The sequence below is a fragment of the Chelonoidis abingdonii genome, chromosome 1 (assembly GCF_003597395.2).
Source record: "Chelonoidis abingdonii isolate Lonesome George chromosome 1, CheloAbing_2.0, whole genome shotgun sequence".
NCBI lineage: Eukaryota > Metazoa > Chordata > Testudines > Testudinidae > Chelonoidis > Chelonoidis abingdonii.
In genome coordinates this window covers 205,507,059-205,530,628 of record NC_133769.1, presented here as the reverse complement: position 1 = coordinate 205,530,628, position 23,570 = coordinate 205,507,059, and the positions used below count along the sequence as shown (strand labels likewise).

At 39.7% G+C, this 23,570-nt stretch overlaps 1 protein-coding gene across 6 annotated transcripts in view; it reads right to left on the bottom strand.

The window, feature by feature from the left end:
- Positions 1 to 3,465: 3,465 nt before the first annotated feature.
- DYRK1A (dual specificity tyrosine phosphorylation regulated kinase 1A) overlaps positions 3,466 to 23,570 on the bottom strand; it is a 146,639-nt gene continuing 126,534 nt past the window's right edge. For all 6 annotated transcript variants that reach the window (XM_075073735.1, XM_032797133.2, XM_075073738.1 and 3 more), the window contains 6 exons: positions 14,587 to 14,873; positions 11,244 to 11,390; positions 10,696 to 10,836; positions 10,101 to 10,407; positions 9,632 to 9,756; positions 3,466 to 6,692 (listed from right to left, as the gene is read on the bottom strand). In XM_075073735.1, coding sequence (XP_074929836.1) covers positions 6,072 to 6,692; positions 9,632 to 9,756; positions 10,101 to 10,407; positions 10,696 to 10,836; positions 11,244 to 11,390; positions 14,587 to 14,873 — 1,628 coding nt within the window. In that variant the 3' untranslated portion in view covers positions 3,466 to 6,071. The remainder of the gene's footprint in view (positions 6,693 to 9,631; positions 9,757 to 10,100; positions 10,408 to 10,695; positions 10,837 to 11,243; positions 11,391 to 14,586; positions 14,874 to 23,570) is intronic.

Here is a 23,570-nt window from a genome sequence, read left to right as displayed (position 1 = left end):
ATATTTGCATACGTTTCTGAGTCTTGGGGTCCCCCAGAGAAGATTTTGGGAGACCAGGAGTTTAACAGGTACTCAGAATCCTGATTGGTGGCAGCGATATCAGATCCAAGCTGGTAATAAGCTTGGGGGAGTTCCATGCTAGCTTCTCAGTTTATGAACGCTAAGGTTCAAATCTGAGTAGGAAGCTACGACAGGCCCATCATACAATTGGCTGTTTTAGATTCCCAGATTCTTGTTTAAAGAGCTGATGTTCTTTGTTCACTTCAATACAAATACCGCTTCCTTTGAAAAAAGATTTACTGTAATGTGCAAGTTTGTGATGCTGTTCTATCACTGTGTATTTTCAGTGTCTCTTGTGGTGAGGCTCCTCCTCCTCAGCCCCTCTTCTGTTGGAAACTCACACGGCTCTGTCCTCAAGTCCTTTCATTTTCTCCTACACCTTATCCTTAGTTGACTTAATGAATTAACACAGCATTAGCTGTTACCGCTATGCTGACACTAATCTACCACCTACACTCTTCTGTTTCTGTTGTTCACCCTTTACATTTCTGACTTTCTGACGTATCATCCTGATTGGTTCACCACAAGAGCTCAAGTTTAAAAGGCTCAAACCAAGCCCTCTTCTCCACTTTTTCCTTTCTCAGTTACAACACTTTCATCCACAGTCACAAATATCTGTGACTATCTTTCATTTCCTCTCTTCTTTATCCTGCATATTAGGACTATTGCTAAGTCTTGCCACTTCTTCCTCCTCCATAACATATTGAAAATCAATCCTGTCACAACAGCCAAAACATTTATCTATGCCCTAGTTATCTCCCATTTTTATTACTGGAATTTCCTCTTCTCTGGCTTCCCTGAGACCCATATTGCTTCCATCCAGCCAATCCAAAGTACAACTGTTCAAATGATCTTCCTGATCCAATCCGACCACACCATTACCTCTTCAAATCCCTTCACTAGATCTCCCAGGATCAATCTAATTAAACCTCTCATTCTCAAGATCTACACAATTCCACTCTACCCTAATCTCTTACCTGATTCCTTGTTTTATTGCCTCTCAAACCTATCACTCGACCAACTATACCAGCCTCACTCACAACTTCCCCCCTCCACACCTTCATACCCTCCAGATTTGCCCACTACACATAGATTTTCTCTTTAATTCAATTGTGCTAGGCCCCAACCCACCAATTCAAATCTCTCCTAATGACTCATTTCTTTTCTGAGATCCATGAGCACAAACCCCGATGAGTTAGATTGTTCTCTCTACGCTGTCCTTGGAAAAGTGGGAGTTGTAATTTATATTTGTATGTACACCTTCCTCTAGCTTACCCAGTGTATCACATCTGTATTTGTCATTCACCTCTCTAGGGCAGATACTGTGTTTGTGTCTTATGCAGTATTGTCCATATTAGTACTTCATAATAAATCTATGTACAATATTATTCGTTCAAGAAATCACATATAATCTTAGATTGGGGGGGGGGGGGCTGCATATTTGATACCATTCTCTTGGAGAAATGCTATGGAAATTAACAACTGCCCTCAGCAGGTTAATAAAAAAAGTTGGAAAAATTAGGAAATTAAAGGTAAGCATCAGGTGGACAACAAATCCCCATTTCTAAAGATCATTAGAAATTGCTTGATATACCCAACAATGGGGTGATTCAACAGGACCCAATCAAACGGTGTGCACAGAACACCTATAATCCTAATAGAGCAGATATGTATGTGTGTTTGCCTGGCAACCATAATATTCTGTAGAATTCTAATATTCTGATGTGCACCTCTACATCAGGATACATCTTACCACACTGACATGCTGAATCATATATAAGAAACTGGTGATACTGATCTTATAAATTTTGCATGCAAGCTAGATTTATAATCATATACAATTTCACTTTACGAGTTATCTGGTTATTTTGGAAATGTAGATATTTCCATGCTACCTCAAAGTGTTATACCACATTCTGATTAAAATAATAGCATTATGCAAAATCAATACAGCACATATTAAATGGATTAAAAACCAGCTAACCAATATATCTCAATGTAACAGTTAATGGGGAAATCAACAACTGAGTGTTTCTAGAGAGATTCAACAGGGTTGGCTTTCAGCTAAAAAGTTATTTCAGCGTTTTTATCCGTTATCTGGAAGAAGATAAGATCATTGCTGATAAAGTTTGCAAACCACACAAAAATTGGTGGTGTTGTAAATAAAAAGGACAGGTCACTTCTACAGATCTGGATTGTTTTGTAAACCAGGAACATTCAAACATCATACATTTTAAAATAGTCAAATGCAAAGCCATACTCTAGTAACGAATATAAGGTCATACTTACAGGATGGTTGACTGCATCCTGGAAAGCAGCAAGTTGAAAACAACTTATGAGTCATTGTGGATAACCAACTAAACAGTTTCCAGTGCAATGCTGTGGCTAAAAAGCCTAAAATGCAGTCCTTGGATGGATAAACAGGAATAGGTAAAAACAGATAGGAGTAAACTGATACTACTCTGTATATGGCATTATTCCATAACTGGAACACTGTGTCTAGTTTTGGTATCCACACTTTAAAATGAATGTTAAAAATTGAAGGAAGTTCAGAGAAGAGAGACATGAATAATTTGAGGTCTGGAAAACATGCTTTGCAGATACAGACTTAAGGGGCCTGATCAAGGCAGCTTATTGAAGAGAAGGTTAAGAAGTGACTTGCTCACTCTTTACAGGGAAGATGTCTGAAACTAGATGGCTCTCACCTAGTAAGCAAAGGCATAACAATATCCCAATACTGGAAGTTGAAGCTTGATACATTTAAACTAGGAGCCAGGGGAATAATTTTTAAGTGTGGATAATTAACCACTGAACTTCTTACCAAGAGATGTGGATTTTTCATCTCCTGAAACCTCTAAATCAAGATCGGATGTTTTTCTAAAACATATGTGCTAACTCAACCAAACGATATGGGCTTGATGCAGGAAATACCAGGTAAAATTCTATGCCCAGTGTTATGTAGGAGGTCAGACTAGATCACTATAATGACCCATCTGGCCTTGAAATCTATCAATTGATCATAATAGTAGGAACTCTAAAGTGCATGTAAGACGATCTCTGTAATATTCTGAAACTAGTGGATGAGAATATAAACAATTCTGAAATTAAAAACAATATTATGTGTCAATTGGAATCAAGCAGAATCAAAATGCGTCAGTGTTTATACATCGATGATATATACCTTGCTGTTTCAATTAAAAACTCAAAATGATCTGTTACGCCTCCAACTTTTACTTCTGTAATTTTTTTAAAAGTCTGTGTCAATGTATCTATATTTACATATTTTACTATAGTTATACCTACCAAACCAAGGTTTGGAGTAGGTTAATTGCATAGGAAGATATTACTATGTTTACATTTTTCTCTTAAATTACTTTTTTAAAAAGCACAGTAAAGAGTCTGAGGACAAATTATTCAACTGTTTATCATACATAAGACTGCATGACTATAATACAAAGGGCTTGTCTTTTTCATTTAACGTTACAATATACACAGCAAGTCTGGACTAGATCTTACAATCTGAACACAGGTATTTAACCTTTTCCATGCTGTTTATGTTTACAATGCACAGAAGTCCTGTAACCAAACTGTGTAGTAAAGCACACAAAACTGGACTGTAACATAACACAGTATGCAGAAGCATTGGATTTTATGATTTTTCTTTATGTAAATATTTTTTTAAACGGCTTTAATTTTTGGTGCTTGCTAAAATGTGGCAACTAACACAGGAAAAACTACCCATATTTTATATTACCCTTATATTTCTAGACAGCAGTAAGTACTGGATTCCTTTTTATATTGCTAAACTCAGTGCTCTGTTTCTAAGATGACCGCATTTCAATCGCTGTAAACTTTTCTGAACTACTGAGTTCAAAAATACTTTAATTTACAGGCTTGACATGTCAATACAAAAGAAACATGGATCCCGTGATAGAAAAATTGTGATTTACAAAAACTGACAACCCCCAAGTACTCATTTGCATTTATACAGTATTCAGCTGCTGTGTTGCCATTGTTAAGTATAACAAAAAAAAACTTTTGTCCAAAAAAACCTGACCCAGCCAGCCACATGGAATTGACCAGTATAAGGATGCAATATTCTTCTGCTGAACTACGTTTTTAAAGGGCTTACTGGCAGAGGTAGATCACTGCTTCTGTAATATCTAACGGGCAAACAATGTTCTGGGATGGATAATTGCTGAATTACCCTTATTTTTCCACTTCAATTCACTGGGTTTTTATTCATAATATTTATAAATCTTCATGTGGGCCCATAAATTAGCAACTGCCAAGCTGACTGTGTTATATTAAGGCAGCATAACCCAAAAATTAGGCACCTGTTAAATACAGCCTGCTAACTTCAGGTCTCTCATGAGCTTTTTGCTTTACTCATACTATTATTTTGGACCTGTTCATGCAATCAAGGTCTTGCCTTCAAGTTTACATTTATGCTAATAAGGAATACAAAAATCAACTGCTGGTTTCATAGCTTCTGAATCTAGTGTCCCTTTTACTTTCAGAAGCCTGAACACATTTATAATGTAACAGATGTTATAGTCTTGAATTAGATGTCAATCTATTATGTTCAGTACACAGATTGCTGTAAATGTATTGGCTATGAATTCAACAACAGTTCCAGTTTTGTTTAAGCAATAGTACAGCCATAATTTTCAACTGACATTTAAAAATGGTCTAATTACACCTTGTGTCAAAGTGCAGAACTGCTACATTATTGGTTACAGACATCTATGTGCTAAAAAACAGCTTTGGTACAATAAATTATCAAAAAAGAAAATAAATTTTTGTAAAATTCACAGCATAATTGTGAGGCAAAAAAGCAGTCACATAAAATTCTGCATTTTTTTAAAATGTTCAGAATGAACAGAAGACATCTTTGTGCAGAAGTAATGGTGGAGAAACCACGTGCCGAGAAAAAGCAAAAGTAAAAAGTAAAAAAGCAGGAAGGGACACAGTTGTAGCTATTTCCATCAAACGCAAACCACTACCTCTGTGACCTTCAACCAATAAGGAAGTCAACTTTATGACACACGCAAAGTGACCTTGCAATACCTTACAATAAGTGGGTCACAAAAGTCTATTTTAAAAGAAAGGCCTCTTGAATTACCCATTCTCTGTTTTCAGCATTAAGGACTGTCTGCAAAAGCATGTCCAAAAGTGATTGCATCTGAAATGGTAGGCTCTTCTAACTTAAGAGTCCAAATCCATAAGGCCAAAGGTTATCTCAAAGACCACCACTTAAGACCTCCCCAAGACTGGCCAGGACCAACCTGCTGATTGCTTCTCAGTGCACCTTAGTTATGAGACCAGTCATATTCCAATACTAGCTGACTGTGGTCTCTAAAATATGAGACACACAGAATCTCATTATAATTGCTGCTTTGATCCTCAGTAGATTCAGATAAGGAGAGTTCTGATCACCGCCACTTAGCATGCTTACTGTGCCTTACATACTCCTTTACAACTGTCCCTTTTTACAGCTGAATATTATATATAGTGTAATCTGAAGGTCCCTCTTCCTTACAGTACTGCATTTCTGTGCCCATGTGTATTTGGGGAACTTAAAAAACCCATATTACTCAATCCCTCCCCACCAACCTCAAAGGGTCCTTTTATGTAAATCATGTGCAGTGCTTTTAAAAAAAAAATAATCTGCAACTAAGACCAACACTTGAACATTAACCCCTGTTGAATGAGACAAAAAAAAAAAAAATCTATGACTAGGTTGTGGCAAGTTAAAATGGGAGGAAGGGGGAAGCAAAAGGTGAGACAACACCTCTAAGCTATCCATTAAGGTGGGTTTGGACATGGCTCTTAAAAAACTTTCATTGTCCCTTTGCAATCTTTTCAAGTTTAAAAAAATAGTCAGCTTTGCCCTCCTGTAGCGGTTCAGTGAGTTTATCTCCTCCTGATTCAAGCAGCTTTGCACTTTGTTTTTGGAAAAACACCACTTCTATAAAAACACACAAGAAACAAACTTAGTTTCAGTTTAGTCACGAGCTAGCCACAGGACTTTGCTGAACACAAACTCCTGTCATGGGAGACTCTTCTCTATCAATTCCTTGCCTCATTGCAAGGTGTCCTTCAGTCATGTAATGAGCAGGACCTGTATTAGCAGAAAACTGGTATGTTGGATGTCCAGCTATGCCAGTCTCTTGGCGCGGATTAGAATAGACTGTTAAATTCATGTCTATAGCTCCATTTTGTCCGAAGTCCAAGGTATTAGCAGCCACTGGGCGGTTCTGATAGACTTGATTGCCTTGGTTACCAGTAGAGGAGGAAGATGTAGAGGAAGAAGTAGTTGAGGAAGACAGAGATGTCATGGAGTGGTGACTATGGCCCACCTCCATAGAATCCTGGGTGGAGGAGCTATTTGTTGGAGAATTGTAGACCCTTGGCCTGGTCCGGCTACCCAAGGCTTGCTGTCCATGATGATGGTGGTGGGGGTGGGGGTGGTGATGGTGGGAGTTATTCCCATGGTGGTGATGTAATGCATTCTGTTGCTGAGGGGTTACATGAAAGGTGGTTTCTTGAACTGGATGGGTTTCAACGGTGACCTGTGTAGGAGCTTCAGTGCTTGTCCAACCAAGTGGAGGAGGAAACTGCTGTCGAACCTATGACAGTAGTTTAAGAAATAAAAAGTTTAATCAAATATGTTTTATACGCCATTTATACAAAGAGCTTAAAAACCATTAAAATTTACTCACTAAATGTAAAAAATAAAACTAAATTTTAAGTAGTATAAAAACTGATAAAAGTACAAAGCTAGAAATATTTCTAATACTCTTTTCTAAATGCATCTTTGGAAAAGAAAAACTAGGACAGAAACTTTGGTTTTAATATTGCTGATACACTCAAGGAAACAAATTCTAATTATGTGACCTACTGCAAAAGTTGTAAAAAGCAAATTCAGAGGCAGCATTGTTTAATGGTAGTAATCAATAAGTATGTGTTTACATAATACCTAGCACAACAGGACCCTGATTTCTGATTGCGGCCTCTAATACTGAAAAACGAATTATTAGTTCAGTAAAAGCTGTTTTATCTGGCATGTCAGAGGAATGGGGAATGTCGGTAAGTGAAAAATGCCAATTAACTCAGAGGGAGGGAGTTTGGGTGTGGGAGGGAGTGCGGGGCTGGGGGTTGGGGAACAGGAGCAGGTGTGGGGAATGAGCTCTGGGAGGAAGCTGGGGTGTGAGAGGGAGCTCAAGGCAGTGGGTTGGGGCACGGGAGGGAGTGCGGTGGCCCATCACCTCGGGCAGTTCCCCGCAAGCGACAACCTGTCCTGGCTGCTTTATAGAGCTTTCCGGTTGGTGAAGTGCCAGATAAAACAGCTTTTACTGTAATATTATTAGACAAGTAGTTTGAAGTTTGCGTTGAGATCCCAATAGCATCAGAAAAGTATTAACAATCCTACCAAAATATTAGCTAATAAAACTGATTTCATAAATTTATTTTCATAATTATTCCCCTCACCTGGGAAGAAGTACATTTACTCCTTTTATAATAGCGATGGCAATACTGAGAAGCTCTGTTTTTCCACTAGCTTTATGTTGCAAAGTGATGAACAGCAATGGCCAATAACTACTACATTTTAGTTTTATTCTTTTATCAGTAAATCAAGCAGATATATACTCATTTATATTTTTAACCAAGACCATAGTTCAACGAATAATAAAAGCCACAAAAAATACTACTACTACTTTGCACTTGAATAGTGGCTTTCCTTCAAGAACATTAATATGTCTTAGAAAGATTAATGTCAAATGGGGATAAAGAGAGAAACTGAACCACGGGTTTACCTGGGGAAAGACCCTGCCACTGCAAGCTCTGTGTGGGTTCTCTGCAATACTGTTGTGACCTTGGCACAAAAAGCAGGAGTGTGTTAATAAAGACTGTGGATGACACAAAGTTGGGAGATATTGCCAATACAGAAGAGGATCGGAATATCTTACAAGAAGATCTGGATGACTTTGAAAACTGGAGTAATAAAAATGTCATGAAATTTAATAGTGCAAGGTCATGCACTTACAGACTAACAACAAAAATGTTTGCTGTAAGCTGGGGACTTTTCAGTTGGAAGCAACAGAGAAGGAGAAAGAGCTAGCTGGGTGTATCAGTTAATCACGAGATGACTACAAGCCGCCACTGTGACGCTGTGAAAAAAGTTAATGCAGTCCAAGGATGCATCAGGCAAGGTGTTTCCAGTAGAAAAACAGAAGTGGTAATACCATTATACAAGGTACTGGTGAGACCTCAACTGGAATATTGTGTGCAGTGCTGATCTTCCAGGTTTAAGAAAGATGAATTCAAACTGGAACAGGTGCAGAGAAGGACTACTAGGATGATCCGAGGAATGGAAAACCTACCTTATGAGAGGAGACTCAACGAGCTTGGCTTGTTTAGCCTAACCAAAAGAAGGTTGAGGGAAGAGATGACTGCTCTCTATAAATACATCAGAGGGATAAATACCAGGGAGGGAGAGGAGTTATTTAAGTTAAGCACTAATGTGGACACAAGAACAAATGGATATAAACTGGCAATCAACATTAGATTAAATTTGTGGACCGCTTCTAACCATCAGAGGAGTGAAGTTCTGGAACAGCCTTCCAATGGGAGTAGTAGGGGCAAAAAACCTAACTGGCTTCAAGACTGAGCTTGATAAGTTTATGGAGCGTATAGTATGATGAGACCGTGTACAATGGCATATTGCCAATCTGTGACTGATAGCAGCAAATATCTTCAACAGCTGATGATGAGACGCTAGATGGGGAGGGCTCTGAGTTACTACAGAGAATTCTTTCCCAGCTGTCAGGCTGGTGGGTCTTGTCCAGATGCTCAGGGTCTAACTGATCACCATTTTTGGGGTGGGGAAGGAATTTTCCCCTCGGTCAGATTGGCAAGGAACACTGGGGGCGGGGCAGCATTGGTCACTTGCAGGTTTAAACTAGAGTAAATGGTGGATTGTCTGTAACTTTAAGTCTTTAAATCATGATTTGAGGATTTCAGCAACTCAGCCAGAGGTTATAGGTCTATTACAGGAGTGGGTGGGTGAGATTCTACAAATTAGATGATCACGATGGTCCCTTCTGGTCATAAAGTCTATGTTCAAACTGCTCTTTGGGATGGACTGAAAGATTTATGACTATTTGAATACTCTGGTCCTTAACAGGGAAATGGAAGAAAAGCTGCAGAAGCCCTAGAGGCTCTCTGTTGCTGGCACTCCATAGTTAGGGAGTGAGGGATTCTTCCCCCTTATAGCTGCAGGATTCCTCAGTACTCAGCCAAATTATTAAGGCTGCCGGTCTATTTTGGCCAAAATGACTTACCCAAGATATTCAAAAACGATTATCTGTGGAAGAACTGGGACTAGCAAAATCCAAGTCTTCCAACTGCCAGTTCCATGCCTACCCCACCTTTTTCATCACTTTGAAGTGTTAATTAGCATAAATCTTGACATTACAGGATAGTTTATGGATTCAATCTTCTCAAAATATAAAAGCAATTGCAGTTTTATAAATGCATCAGGGAGAAGCTCTGTTCAAGAGCATACCTGTGGACTGTGTGTTTCACAGTCCATAGCTTGGACAGCAGCAGTGAAGTGTCCACCACTGTGTCGATGTTGATGTGTAGGGTCTGATCGAGCCCTTCCACTGTTGCTTGTCCCAGAAGATCCACCTATAAGAATCATAATACAAGCAATAATAGAACAGCAGCAATATTTACAGCATTCCATAGACCAACTATGTTAAGAACATAGTCTTAGGCTTTGATCTTGAAGCAATTTATTCCTTATAAAGCAGAAATAGGTCGAGATGAAAAAAATTCTACTGGATTTTTAAGTTATAGGTTGTAGTGGAAATCTATTATGAATTTTTAAATGTTTTTGTTTTTAAAAAGACAGGCTTTCAGAAGTGAAAAAATGAAGACATTTATATGGAAAAATTGCTGACTTGAAATTTTTAATAATATTTTCTCTTTAAAATAATACTGTCTTGACAATTTACTAATGAGACATGTACCTGAGCTTGAAGATGTGCTAGAGGTGGTTCCTGAAGACTGGGATTGCTCCATGGCAGGACTTGTAGACACACTGTTACTTGTATTTGTACCTTCATCTGCTGTTTTCTTAAAGAAACTGTGCTGCAGGGCATAATAAGGTTGAATTCGGGTTTTGGGGTCATAATCAAGCATCCTTAAGATGAGGTCTTTGAACTTCAAGTAGTCAGCTACAGTATGACCCGATTCCCCAGCACGCCGTCCGCCTGGTCCCCCTGTTTCAACTCCAAGTATATTGTGAAGTTTACGAGTTCCTGGTGGTTTGTACTCCTGTTGAGAAGTTAGCAGTTGATTGTCATTCAAGTTATAAGCTAGACTTTACATTATCACTGTTTAAATAAATCATAAAAGAAAATCAATCAAATGAAAGTCAGGAGTTATTTGTCAGTACTGAGAACATTAATAGATTTAATTTTCAAATCAATTCTATCATACTGAATATTAAATAGCGTTAAAATTAAAGTCTTCAGAAGAACAAACATTTTTAATCAGTACAATAGTTACCACAGAAACTTATTTAGAACACACTCCAACCCTTATCTATGATATCTAACCTACCCTTTTTCCATCTTTGGTCTTCTTTAAGTTCCAAGTGCCATCTGGCAACTTTTCAAAGAACTTTCTTGCTTTTGGTGCTTGGTCAAGAATGTGAGCAGGTGCTATACCCAGAACTTCCACTATTTTATTCATTTGATCCACCTGGTTCAAAAGAAAGAATAGTTACAAAAACAAATGTAGTAGATAATTTGACAATAAGATGAAATCTAAAATTCTAGGTAGACATGTGGGAAGAAAACTAGAACTATCTAAAAAAGCTGTTGAGTTACAAACCAGCTGTAACATTTGAGAATATTAATTCTTATGTAAGAAGCAAATACACAAATAAGTCCAAGTATCAACATTTGCAGAAATCAATACATTACAATTTGATATAAGCAATCTATACTTTAGACTCCTATCAAAAGATATTCCTACTGCCAAGTTGATGCCAATTCTTAAACAATTAAACAGACTTCCTCTATGTGTGCCTTACAATTGATTAGATCAAACTCCTGATTAGAAAGAATGAAGAATAAGATCATTTCTACCATTGGGAATTTACACACCTCGTTTGCTCCACTGAAGAGAGGTTCTCCAGTGTGCATTTCTACTAAAATACACCCAAGGGACCACATGTCAATTGCAAGGTCATAAGGCATTCCCAGTAGCACCTCTGGAGATCTATAAAAACGACTCTGGATATATTGGTATATCTGGAATAAACACATAGAAAGATAATGAATAACTTCTGAAAAGCCCTGTGTTGATTTAGACATTAGTGACTTACTAGAACTTTACCACAGAAAAGTATTTTTGAGGTTGGGGAGGATGAAAAGGGAAGTCGGGAAATATAATAATAAACATAAAAATCAATCAGAACTTGTACTTGAAGTCTCAGATATTTACATACCAATACTTAATACTAGAACTCTCCTGAGCCCTAACATCTGCTACACATCTTTAAAAATAGGACTTTACTCAAAGTGATCCTTCGTTTATTTAAATTAATCTTTAAGAAAAAATAGGATTTCTCCCAATTCAGTCTAATAGCCTCCTCTGAATATCCTATTCAGATTTCTGTTCGGTACCCGCTGGGGGTGGGGAACATCCCTCTTCACGCTCCTCCCAACACTCAACTGTTGCAAAGAAAAGGGGATAGTATTCTTACTCTTTACAAGTAAAATTTCAGAAATGCCTAAGTGACTTGCAAGCCTAAATTCCATGTTCAAAAGTGTTCAGGCCCTTAGGAGCCCAAGTCCCATTGGCTTTCAATGAGACTTAAGCTCCCAAGTCACTTAGATGCTTTTGAAAATTTCTTTCTACAGGATTCCTAGTCATCTGTATGACTGACACCCCTGTTTTAGAGCGGTCAGGCAGGGAAAGGTTACTATGTACAGTAGGTATGTATGCTTGCATCTGAAGAAATGGGGGGGGGGGGGAAGAGTTTACCCACAAAAGCTTATGCTCAAATAAATCTGTCTTTAAGGTGCCACCAGACTCCTTGGTGTTTTTCTGGATACAGACTAAAACAGCTACTCCGATACTTATGTATAGTGAGATGTTTCTTCACTGACTGAATGCCATTCAGACAGTGAAGAACCTTTCTGCACACTAGGATATATTGGGATGCAATAAACATGCTCCATGTATCTTGAAATAATATCTATGAGCAGACTGCCATTAAAAACTAAACTAGGTGGAGAGTCTAATTCTTCCTCAGGAAGGGAGAAGCTTTTGGCATCTGCTAAAATAACATTTATGTATTTATCTACAATTACAGTAAATGGTTTAATCCATTTTTTTTTTGACATTAGTACTCATTGAAGGTGCCAGATAGCCCTGAATACTGAAGTAATCTATTTATCCTCAAAACACATACGGCATAAATCATGGCAATCTAAGGGCATGGCTACACTTGCACATGTAGAGCGCTGAGAGTTAAACCAGCCCTCGGAGAGCGCAGTAGAGAAAGCGCTGCAGGGTGTTCACACTGTCAGATTCAAGCACACTGGCATGGCCACATTAGCAGCTCTTGCAACACCACAGAAAGCAGTGCATTGTGGTAGCTATGCCAGCATGCAAGTGGCTGCAGCATGCTTTTCAAATGGAAGAGTGGGGTAGAGTGTGTTGTGTGTATGTAGGGGAGAGAGAGAGTGGGTTTTTGGGGGGCTGAGAGCATGTCAGCATGCTGTCTTATAAGTTCAGACAGCAACAGATCCCCCTGCCTCCCTCTCTCTCTCTCTCTCTCTCTCTCTCACTCATAGCAAGCAGCATTCCACACTAATGGCTTGCTTTGTCCCGGAGCACAGAAGCATGCCAGCTAGCAAAAACGGAGCTTTGAAAGGACATATCCGCATTCCTACAGCCAAGTTCAAAACAATGACAAGAGCGGTCACTTGACTTAAGGAGATTAAGGGACATTTCCGGAGACTGATCAAAGTGCAGTAATGCAACACCTCATTCACACTGATGCTGGGGCATTTCAGCTGAGGTGCAGCAAGCATTATGCTTCTCATGGAGGTGGATTACCAGGAATGCTCCAGCCGCAGAGTCCAGGTGTTCTAAGTGCCTTGCCAGTGTGGAGAGATCGTGAGTTAGGGCGCCTGGGGCTGCTTTAATACGCTCTAACTTGCAAGTGTAGCCAAGCCCTAAGTTTTCCTTTGCTGCCCAAGCAATGTGCCTCTATTCTAATCTAAAGGAACCATCTCTAGGACATAAGGTAATTCAGGCCCCTATTCCGCAAACACTTAAATGCATACATAATTTTACTTACTCTAATAATCCTATTGAAGTAAATGCAACTACTCATATGAGTAAAGTTACTCATATGCTTAAAGTTTGCAGAATTGAGGCCTTAGTCATTAAACCCATTCAATTTTCTGTCTTGGGAGAGACTGTCAAGAACATGGCCAATTAGTGGTAATTTTGGTGGCGGATTTTGTGATGTGGACTGAACCACTGGACAACCATCAGATGACAGTGTCTCAAGTTTTTCACCCTGGAACTGAATTTCAGCTAGCGAAGTAGATGTTAGAAGTTACACACACCATCAGCAGTCCCCTGAGCTACCCAGTATTCGCAGTCTACCATGTATTTTCTTCTATTCCTAACAATGAACACACTTTATGACAAAAGATTAATGTTATGGAAATGGTGTTCTCTTTTAAAAAAAAAAAATTAAAAAGAAAGTTACCTCAAAGCTCTCAGGCCATGGCTACACTGGCGCTTTACAGCACTGCAACTTTCGGGCTCAAGGGTGTGAAAAAAACACCCCCCTGAGCGCTGCAAGATACAGCGCTGTAAAGCCTCAGTGTAAACAGTGCCGCAGCGCTGGGAGCACGGCTCCCAGCGCTACAAGCTACACTCGTAGAGGATGTGGAGTACGTGCAGCGCTGGGAGAGTTCTCTCCCAGCGCTGGCGCTGCGACCACACTCGCACTTCAAAGCGCTGCCGAAGTTTCAAGTGTAGCCATACCCTCAATCTGGTTGGCCTTGTATTTAAAAGCCAACTATTCTAATGTTACTATCAACAAATATCTTGAATGTTTTCACTTACCCATACCAAGCAATACCTTAACATCAAAAAAGGAATTACAAATACAGAAGAAGAAAATACTAATGAAAATATTTAATTTGTTACCCTTGTACTATATTAAGCTACAACTGTTAAACGTAGATGTCTTTTGCACTATGAAATAGCGACAAGAAAATTAACTGGGAATTTGTTAAAGATATTTTTCATATGCACCCTTATGTTGCCACATCATAAAAACAAATGAGTGTTTAATATTAATCAACATAAGTAAAGCTGAAATTGGCAATGAGAAAGAGTTAGGATTGCTTAATCTCATTTTTAAATGTTCCTCAAGCTTCTAATCAGACAAAACATTAACATTTATGTAACACCCACCCTCTGCCCAAGTTGGCAAGAACTGCCAAAATCAACAATCTTGATAGCGCTTCGTTTGGGGTTACAGAGCAGGATATTCTCAGGTTTTAGGTCACAGTGAATGATACTAAGTTCAGGAGTCGCAAGGAAAAGCAGTGCAGTGCACATCTGCTGTGCAAACTTTCGTGTCAGGTTCAGTGAGACACCTCTGAAGTTGGTGTTCCGCAACAGGTCATAGAGGTTGTAGGACAGCATTTCGAAAACTAAACAGAGATGGTTTCGGAACATAAAGTGGCGTTTCAAATGCACTAAAAGAGGGAAGAAAATAATTTTACATTAGAAGTACATATTCAATGTGATAACTGACAAATGCAAAAATACAACAAATTATTACATAAGGTGCTTCAAGTACCTTATAGGATCAACTTCCAACATATTTATTAAAATAGGTGCTAGTTAGCAATATTTTCTGATTATAGTTATTTATCGAAAACAATATTCACTTAACACCTCATCAATCTGACTGAAATGATTACACAAGGAGGTGAAATAAGAACAAACAAAGAAGGGACATTCACAGAAAGGAAAGGAAGTGAGTGACAAGAATGTAGTAAAGTGAAAAATGGGAAGGGATGCCAAGTATGGATCTGCATAGCATGTGAGCTATGGAGCTGTAACAACGTGATCATAAGGGATTTTTATTACATGAATATCTTACAGCATCTCCCAGGTCTAGGAGAAACACATGCAGACTGCCTCTCCAAAACAGGGTTATACTTTCTCGTTATTAAAAATTAAAATGTCTAAGATATCTGTAATCATTCAGCTAAGAGAGAAAAAAAAGTAATTCCCTTTTCTGGGGAAGAGAGAATGGGGTAAAGGTAAGAAAAGATTAGGCAAGATTACTAGCATCTAGAAATAGTTTCTTGAGTCAAGTTGTAATTCTTGAGGGAAGTGCTCACTTGCCTTTCCAGAGGGCAGTATTAACAATTTTAACCAACAATTCCTGCATGATTTAACTAACCATAAGAGGTGTAAAGTGCAAATCACAGGTCACAGCTTTCCAAAATGTCACTGAATAAAATGGACCAAAATCCCAAAGGCATCACTCTCATCTGTCCCATTTAGACATAACAACAACACTTGGTGTGGGTGGAAATGGAAGAAGTGTGGTGTAGAGAAGATCCATGGATCACAGGATCAGGAATGCATCCAAAGTAGTCTCTGGACTCTGACGCTCTCTGGGGCAGAAGCGATGAGATTTCCTGTACACCTGATAGTGAACCAGTTCATAGTAGGGGAACCCCATTCGATGAATATCTATTGAGTCACATCTTTTATGGACAACACTTCGTGTTGCCCACAAACTTTCTGCTGAGTTGATCTAACAGTACACTGTGTATTCCTGGAAGATCAATCTTCTTCAGGGCAACTTTATGGAATATGTAAAAAGTTCTACAGTTGGGGTACCTCTTGACACAGCAGAATGGATCTGATTCCACTCTGCTTGTTTAAGTAAAACATGCTAATGTTGCCTGTTATGACTTATGGCTGGTAGAAAGATCACATAAGCTTGATGACTGGTTCTTAACGCTAGCATGTTTATGAGAAGAGTTGTTTCTCAAGGTGTCCACAACCACTGCATTTGCAAGTCATCCAAGATGAGGCCCCCTGCCCAACATGGATGCATCGATCATCAGTGTCTTTTATAGAACTAGTGGGGGAAGAATGGAAACCCTTTGCAGACTTTTGTCAGGTCCATCCACCTCTACTCATAACAGGAACCAACATGTCCAGATGATGTTTGCTTGTCTGATATACAGACTTCAGTCACTTTTGCATACAGGACAGGTAAAGTCTGGCATGCTGAGTCATAAAGGTACAGTATGCCATACAGGCCAGTAGTCAGATATATTCTGGATTAGCCTGGACATGTGTGCATACATTGTTGTCAAAGTCTATAATGACCACAATGAACCCTATTTTTTGTACCGTGGTCAGTAGTTACTGGTCTTTCTTTTCCGACTTAATCAAGCAAAAGCAGCAGTATCTGCTGGATGACGTCTGCTACCTGTTGAGACTTTGCACAAATCAGCGAGTCATCTAAGTATGGGAACACTTGGATTTCCAACTTCCTGAGGTACGCAGCCATTCTTTCAAGGCCCTTTGAACAGTCTGGCAGCTATTAACAGGTCAAATGTTAGTACTCTGTACTGGTAATAGCAATCTCCCATTAGGAATGTTAGATATCTTATGTGGGCTGAGTGAACTATGATGCAAAAATGGGCATCCAGGGGATGGAGAGTGGTGTATCAATCTCCTCTGCTCTAGAGATAGGGTAATAGAAGCAAATGATCCTCAACTTGACCTTTCTGATGAAGGTGTTTAGTCATCTTAGGTCCAGGATAGACTTCAGTGTTCTCTTTTTGGGAATAAAACCTCTCTCCCTCGCACTGATGCAGGATTTCTGTTGCATCCGGAGACACACCTCTTAACAAGACATTCTCATCAGAAGGGTCGTTTGGGGGAGGTATTTGAGGGTGACAAGGAGACTGGAACTGGATAGTATATCCAATCTCTATTATGTTCAGAACCCACTGATCAATAGCGATAGTGTTCCAGAATTTTCAGAACAGATATAATTGATTCCCAATGAGATGGGGTGGGATGGCATGGGATGGGATGATCGGCAGGGATTGGTACTCTGCTCTTAAGCAAGCCGTCAAAAATCAATCAAAGAAGGCTGATGGGTCAACACAGCAGTGGAAGTGGAACATTTCTACCAAGGAAAATGTCATTTCCTTGGTGGATCCAACTGTTTGTTCTGTTGATAGAAGGAATGGCATTTGGTAAAGCAGTGGCTTTTATTGTTTTCCTTTGAGAGCAGGTGTATAGACTCCCAAAGACAGCAGGGTTGCCATTGAGTCCTTAAGAGAATGTTGTGTGCCTCATCAACCTTGGCATAGAAAAAGCTGCATCCTTTGAATGGAAGGTTTTCAATTATGACTTGTACCTCCTTAAGAATTCCAGATGAGTGGAGTCAAGAGGACCTTCCCATTGCTATGGAAGCATCCACTGATGTGGAAACTCTGCTGCACCAAGTGCTGCCTGCAGAGATGTTCCAGCCACAACTTGACCCTCGGCAATGATGGATTTGAATTTATCTATCATTTCCTGTGGAATATTCTCAGTGAATTTTGTCAGAGTCCCATTTAATATAATCATATTTTGCCAACAAGGCTTGGTAGTTGTAAATTCTTATTTGCAAACTAGAGGTGGAACAGTTTTTCCTGCCAAACAAGTTTAATTCCGGGGGGAAAATCAATCTTTGTCATCTCTGGAGATTTATCTTATTGGCTGCTGCCAGTGAGTCTGGTGTGAAATAGGTATAAACTTGTTCAAATCCTTGAGAAGGGGCTTATAGCACCCGTCCGTTCTTTTAGATGTTGAAGCTACTGAGGCTAAGGTTTACCACAGTAATTTGGCAGGGCCTAATTGGTAGTCAAGCTAGTTGATACAGAGGTATGGAGGAGCTTGAGAGTTTGTCTTGGATTACCTCAACAGGAATCTCTAGAGTTGAGGCAACTCCCCTCATAAGATCTTGAAATGTTTTATAATCACCTAGGCTGGACAAAGACTCTGACAGCCTCATTTGGAGAGGAAGAAGAAACGTGATCAAGGACAGTGTTCCGATGTTTGCACCATCTGAGAGAGTGATATGCCCTTCATGGTATGTTGTGGCAAGGATGATTTGGGTCTGGTTTATGATGCTGAAGCAATTCTTTAAGCACGGGGAATATGTCCCAAAAAGCCCAAGTGTGTTGATGAGCACAGAAGGTTGTTAGCCAAGGAGGAGGGTACCAAAAATTCATATCCTCTCTTACCTAGTCTTCAGTCTTTGATAACCAAAATCAGCCCTAGAACCCCTGCCCTGCAGGAGTGGGTCTGAATCTCCTGAGACAAGGGATCTTGTTGATGAAGCTTTCCTGCTGTCCTCAGATTCAAAGGCGGAGAAAGAATATTTTTCGTTCAAATGAGGGATTTTCCAACTGGTGTACTCAGCGCTCAGACCAACTGAGATTTCGCTGGTGTAGAGGATACACCAGGCAGCAAGCTCAGTAATGATGTTGCCACCAGTGGAGGCACTTTTAAGGTTGCCAACAGAGGCCAGTCCAGTACAGAGGATACAGAGAAGTCCTTAGCTGCTAAGTAAACCCTCAGCAACATATACATTGAAATCTGTGAAACACCCATGACAGATGACTGTACCAAAAGTGACTGTGCTGGTAAAGTCACTAATAGATAAGAGGATCCTGTGGTTCTGGGGCCATCAGCACCATAGCTGTCGGTACCACGAGCCTTGACATTGCACAGGTGGTACCAGACAATTTCTGAGGGAACATAATATCAGATCCTCAGGCATGGTATCCGGAGCCTGAATGGGTGCTGTAAGAACCCTCCTTAGCTCTAAGGCTACCCTTTGGGGTATGTCTACAGTGCAATTAAAAATCTGCAGCAAGCCCATGCCAGCTAACTTGGGCTCGGGCTAAGTGGCTGTTCAACTGCAGCATAGATGTTCAGGCTTGAGATGGAGCCCAGGTTCAAGGAAAGCAATCAGGCACAGTCAGCATGGATTCACCAAGGGCAAGTCATGCCGTACTAACCTAACTGCCTTCTATGATGAGATAACTGGCTCTGTGGATGAGGGGAAAGCAGTGGATGTGTTATTCCTCGACCTTAGCAACATTTTTGATATAGTCTCCCACAGTATTCTTGCCATCAAGTTGAAGTAGTATGGGCTGGATGAATGGATTATAAAGTGGATAGAAAGCTGGCTAGATCACCAGGCTCAACAGGTAGTGATGAATGGCTCCATGTCTAGCTGGCAGCCGGTATCAAGCGGAGTGCCCCAAGCATCGGTCTGGGGCTGGTTTTATTCAATATCTTCATTAATGATCTGGAGGATGGCGTGGATTGCACCATCAGCAGGTTTGCAGACGACGCTAAACTGGGAGGAGTGGTAGATATGCTGGAGGGTAGGGATAGAATACTGAGGGAACTTAGACAAATTAGAGGATTGGGCCAAAAGAAATCTGATGAGGTTCAACAAGGACAAGTACAGAGTCCTGCATTTAGGACGGAACAATCCCATGCATTGCTACAGACTAGGGACCGAGTGGCTAGGCAGCACCTCTGCAGAAAAGAACCTAGGGGTTACAGTTGACGAGAAGCTGGATGAGAGTCTACAGTGTGCCCTTGTTGCTAAGAAGGTAACAGCATTTTGGGCTGTATAAGTAGGAGCACTGCCAGCGGATTGAGGGACGTGATCATTCCCCTCTATTCAGCATTGATGAGACCTCATCTGGAGAACTGTGTCCAGTTTTGGGCCCCACATTGTAAGAAGGATGTAGAAAGATGTAGAAAAATTGGAAAGAGTCCAGCAGAGGGCAACAAAAATGATTAGGAGGCTGCAGCACATGACTTATGAGGAGAGGCTGAGGGAACTGGGATTATTTAGTCTGCAGAACAGAAGAATGAAGGGGGATTTGATAGCTGCTTTCAACTACTTGAAAGAGGGTTCTAAAGAGGATGGATCTAGACTGTTCTCAGTGGTACCAGATGACAGAACAAGGAGTAATGGTCTCAAGTTGCAGTGGGGGAGGTTTAGGTTGGATATTAGGAAAAACTTTTTCACTAGGAAGGTGGTGAAGCACTGGAATGGGTTACCTAGGGAAGTGGTGGAATCTCCTTCCTTAGACGTTTTTAAGGTCAGGCTTGACAAAGCCCGGGCTAGGATGATGTAGTTGGGGGACTGGTCCTGCTTTGAGCAAGGAACTGGACTAGATGACCTCCTGAGGTCCCTTCCAATCCTGATATTCTATGACGCTGTGAGGTGGAAGAGTCCCAGAGCTTGATTTGCAGCCCGAATGTCTACAACGCAGTTAAACAGCCTCTTGAGCCTGAGCCCTGCGAGCCTGAGTCAGCTGGCATGGGTCAGTCGTGGGTGTCTAATTGCAGTGTAGACATACCCTTAGATTCAGTCAACTGAGAGGATTTATGGTCCTTGAAAATCAAAGGGCCTTGGAAGCTGAAGGGCCCAGAGAAGATTTGTATCTGCTCTCTCTTCGAGACTTATGCAGTTTTCTTCCTCTCTAACCTCAGCACCTCCCAGATGAAGATGATGGGCTTTTTAAACTTGGAATGGCAGCTTCAGGAGAAACAGCAGCTGGGGCACTCCCTGAAATGAATCAATCAGATGATTCTTCCCCAGACAAGCTAGGATGAGAAGCAGGGTGCACTGATCTCTCTGAAAAGAGCATTTTAAATACAAGACTCTCATCCTCTGGATTCTTTTTGAGAATGATTTGCAGATGGCACATCACTGAAGTGCCCGTCACTCAGATAAATCAAACATCAAGGACACCCATTGTTCAACAGCACTGCTGTCTCACATGAAGGACAATTCTTGAATCCTGGGGATTTACATTCAGTCATCATGACTGAAGTGGTACTGAAAGTACCTCCCACAAACAAACAAAGTGCAATTTCATCACAAAGGAAAAAGAAACTCTGGAAAAATTCCTAACACTACTTTAAACTAAGTACCTAATTAGCAATTACCAAGCATATGAAGAGGCAGTCGCTGCAAGCACTGACCCATAGCCACAGGTGATGAGCAAGAATTGAAGGATAGTTGAGGTGGCCCCTCCTTGTATGCACCTAGTTGGTGCATGGGGACACAAAGTGCAGGCACTTCCCCAACGGACACTGCTGCCAAAAGAATCTGTCTTGAGCACGCTTGGTGCACGTACACTGATAGTGGAATATATATGGACAAACACTCAAAGAACCACCAAGATTTACCAGGCTGTCAACCATCTAGAAGAGCTGCTCCAGGAAATAGTTTTAATGCAAAGGGAAGGGGGAGCAAGCAAGGCGTAATATTTGCATACTCCAGTGTAGAGCTTTACCCATTTTTCTATAAATGAACTAAAAAGGAACAGCAGAATCATAACTACTTTAGAATTTTAATAAAAACTATTAACAAAAATGCTTGTCCATTATCCCTTCTTTGAATCTAGCTATTTGTCTCCTAAACATTATTCAATACTAAATATTTTATAGAGTTTACTAGAATATCCATGATTTATTTATAAAACATTCCATCTACGCAATCTCTATTTTATGACAGTGGTGGGCGTGGTATATCTGAAAGCCTTCGAAACTGTTAAAAAAAAATCTGAGTCTTCTATAGACAACTTCTTTTTCTACATTAATCTATTGAGTATTCCAATAAAAAGTACATTTATAAGCAAAATCAAAAGAACTTTTCTATGCTTACAAACTTACAGTGTACATGTACAATGAAGTAGCAGCACCTGTGTGTGCATCATCTAGGCAATGTGGTACTTGTTTTGTGAAGCTACTTAAAGTAATTGCATATCAATAAAAAAATACCCCAGCACATGCCAGAATGTGGGGCAGCAGAGAAAGGTTCATTAAATACTGAGGAAAAAACAGACTTCCAAGTTTTATAAACTGCATCAGTTTCTAGCAGAAGAAACAGTTTTGAATAGTTACATGGTAGTATCTTGTTAACTGATGCACACTTATGGAAACAATTTTAACAATTCAAATAACTGTCTGTTTATAGAGAGATTTCTTGTGTGTTCAGTATATACTAGAAGATATTAATTTAAATTCACGAATTGGTTTAAAAATTAATCAGCATGAGAACATCTCTATATTAAAAGATAAACAAGCTCAAATTTCAGCCATACTGGAGCAGGAAAGTAAAACCTGAAGCAAGCCAAGAAGTATTATAAATTATTGCATAAAGAGTGCAGTCAACAGCAGGTGTGATATTTCATCAGAATACGTGTGTTATTTCTCCATTGTTCAGAATTACTGACACTCATTACATTGGTTTGTTCACTGGCAGCCATCTCAATTAAACCATCCATTTATAAAACAATCCAAGGGTAGCTTTAGGACGTTATGAGTTATATACATTTTAACATGATGTTTTGGGGAAATATGGATTTAAAAAAAAAAAAAATCAAGGATTTTTTCCAAGCAGAGGCTCTCAATCCAATATTAAAAATTCAAGAGAGGTTTATTATTGTCACACAGTATGTCACTATTTTGCAGTGAACTAATGTAAAGGAGAGTAGGTTTTAGATTTCTAAAGGCATCTCTCTATGTCATATGCTGTGGAGTTTAATTTTTATTTGAGATATGAATGACATCAATAAGTTAAAACAACATGTTAAAATATTTTTCATTAAAAAAAATCACAAAACTTATTTCTACATACTGACAACTATAATATTGAATAAAATGAGCTAAAAATTCCTAAATGGTAAGGTTTTAAAATAGTTATCTGGTCACTAGATAATTTAGTCCTAAGTAAAATTTTACATTTTTAAGAGAATCTTTCCATAATACAAAGATAAGCCAATACTCCCAACATACATAAAGAGAGAATAAAGCTACTAATATTATGAGCCTCTTAAAATTGATTATAATATGACAGAAAATAACTTAATCTTTTTCCTCCGTATTTCTTCTCAACCTTCACCATTCCTCTCTTCTGATATTCCTTCCCTTCCATTATCTTTCCCACTTTACCACATTCCAAACAACAGGCAGGATTGTGAGTTTTAACATACTGCCTCTTATGGGCTGGCTAATTACTAATTTAGTTTTTATTATAAAATTATAGGTGACAACACAACCACATCTCAGGGAAAACGCAATGAAACCCACCAGGAACAGCAAGGATGTATGTCTGATTTTGTGCTGAGACCAGGTGAGCTTTAATACTCACTCATCTCTCAGTTTTATTATAAAGACAGCTGCAGCGGCACAGGAGCCAGCAAACAGAGCTGTAAACAGAGGAGTCTGAGTGGGAGTTTACAGGGGGACTTTGGGGAAAGACTAAGAAAGGCAAGCAGAGGAACACACAGGCCACTGAAGGGAGTGTGCAGTGTTCTGGCAGTGCC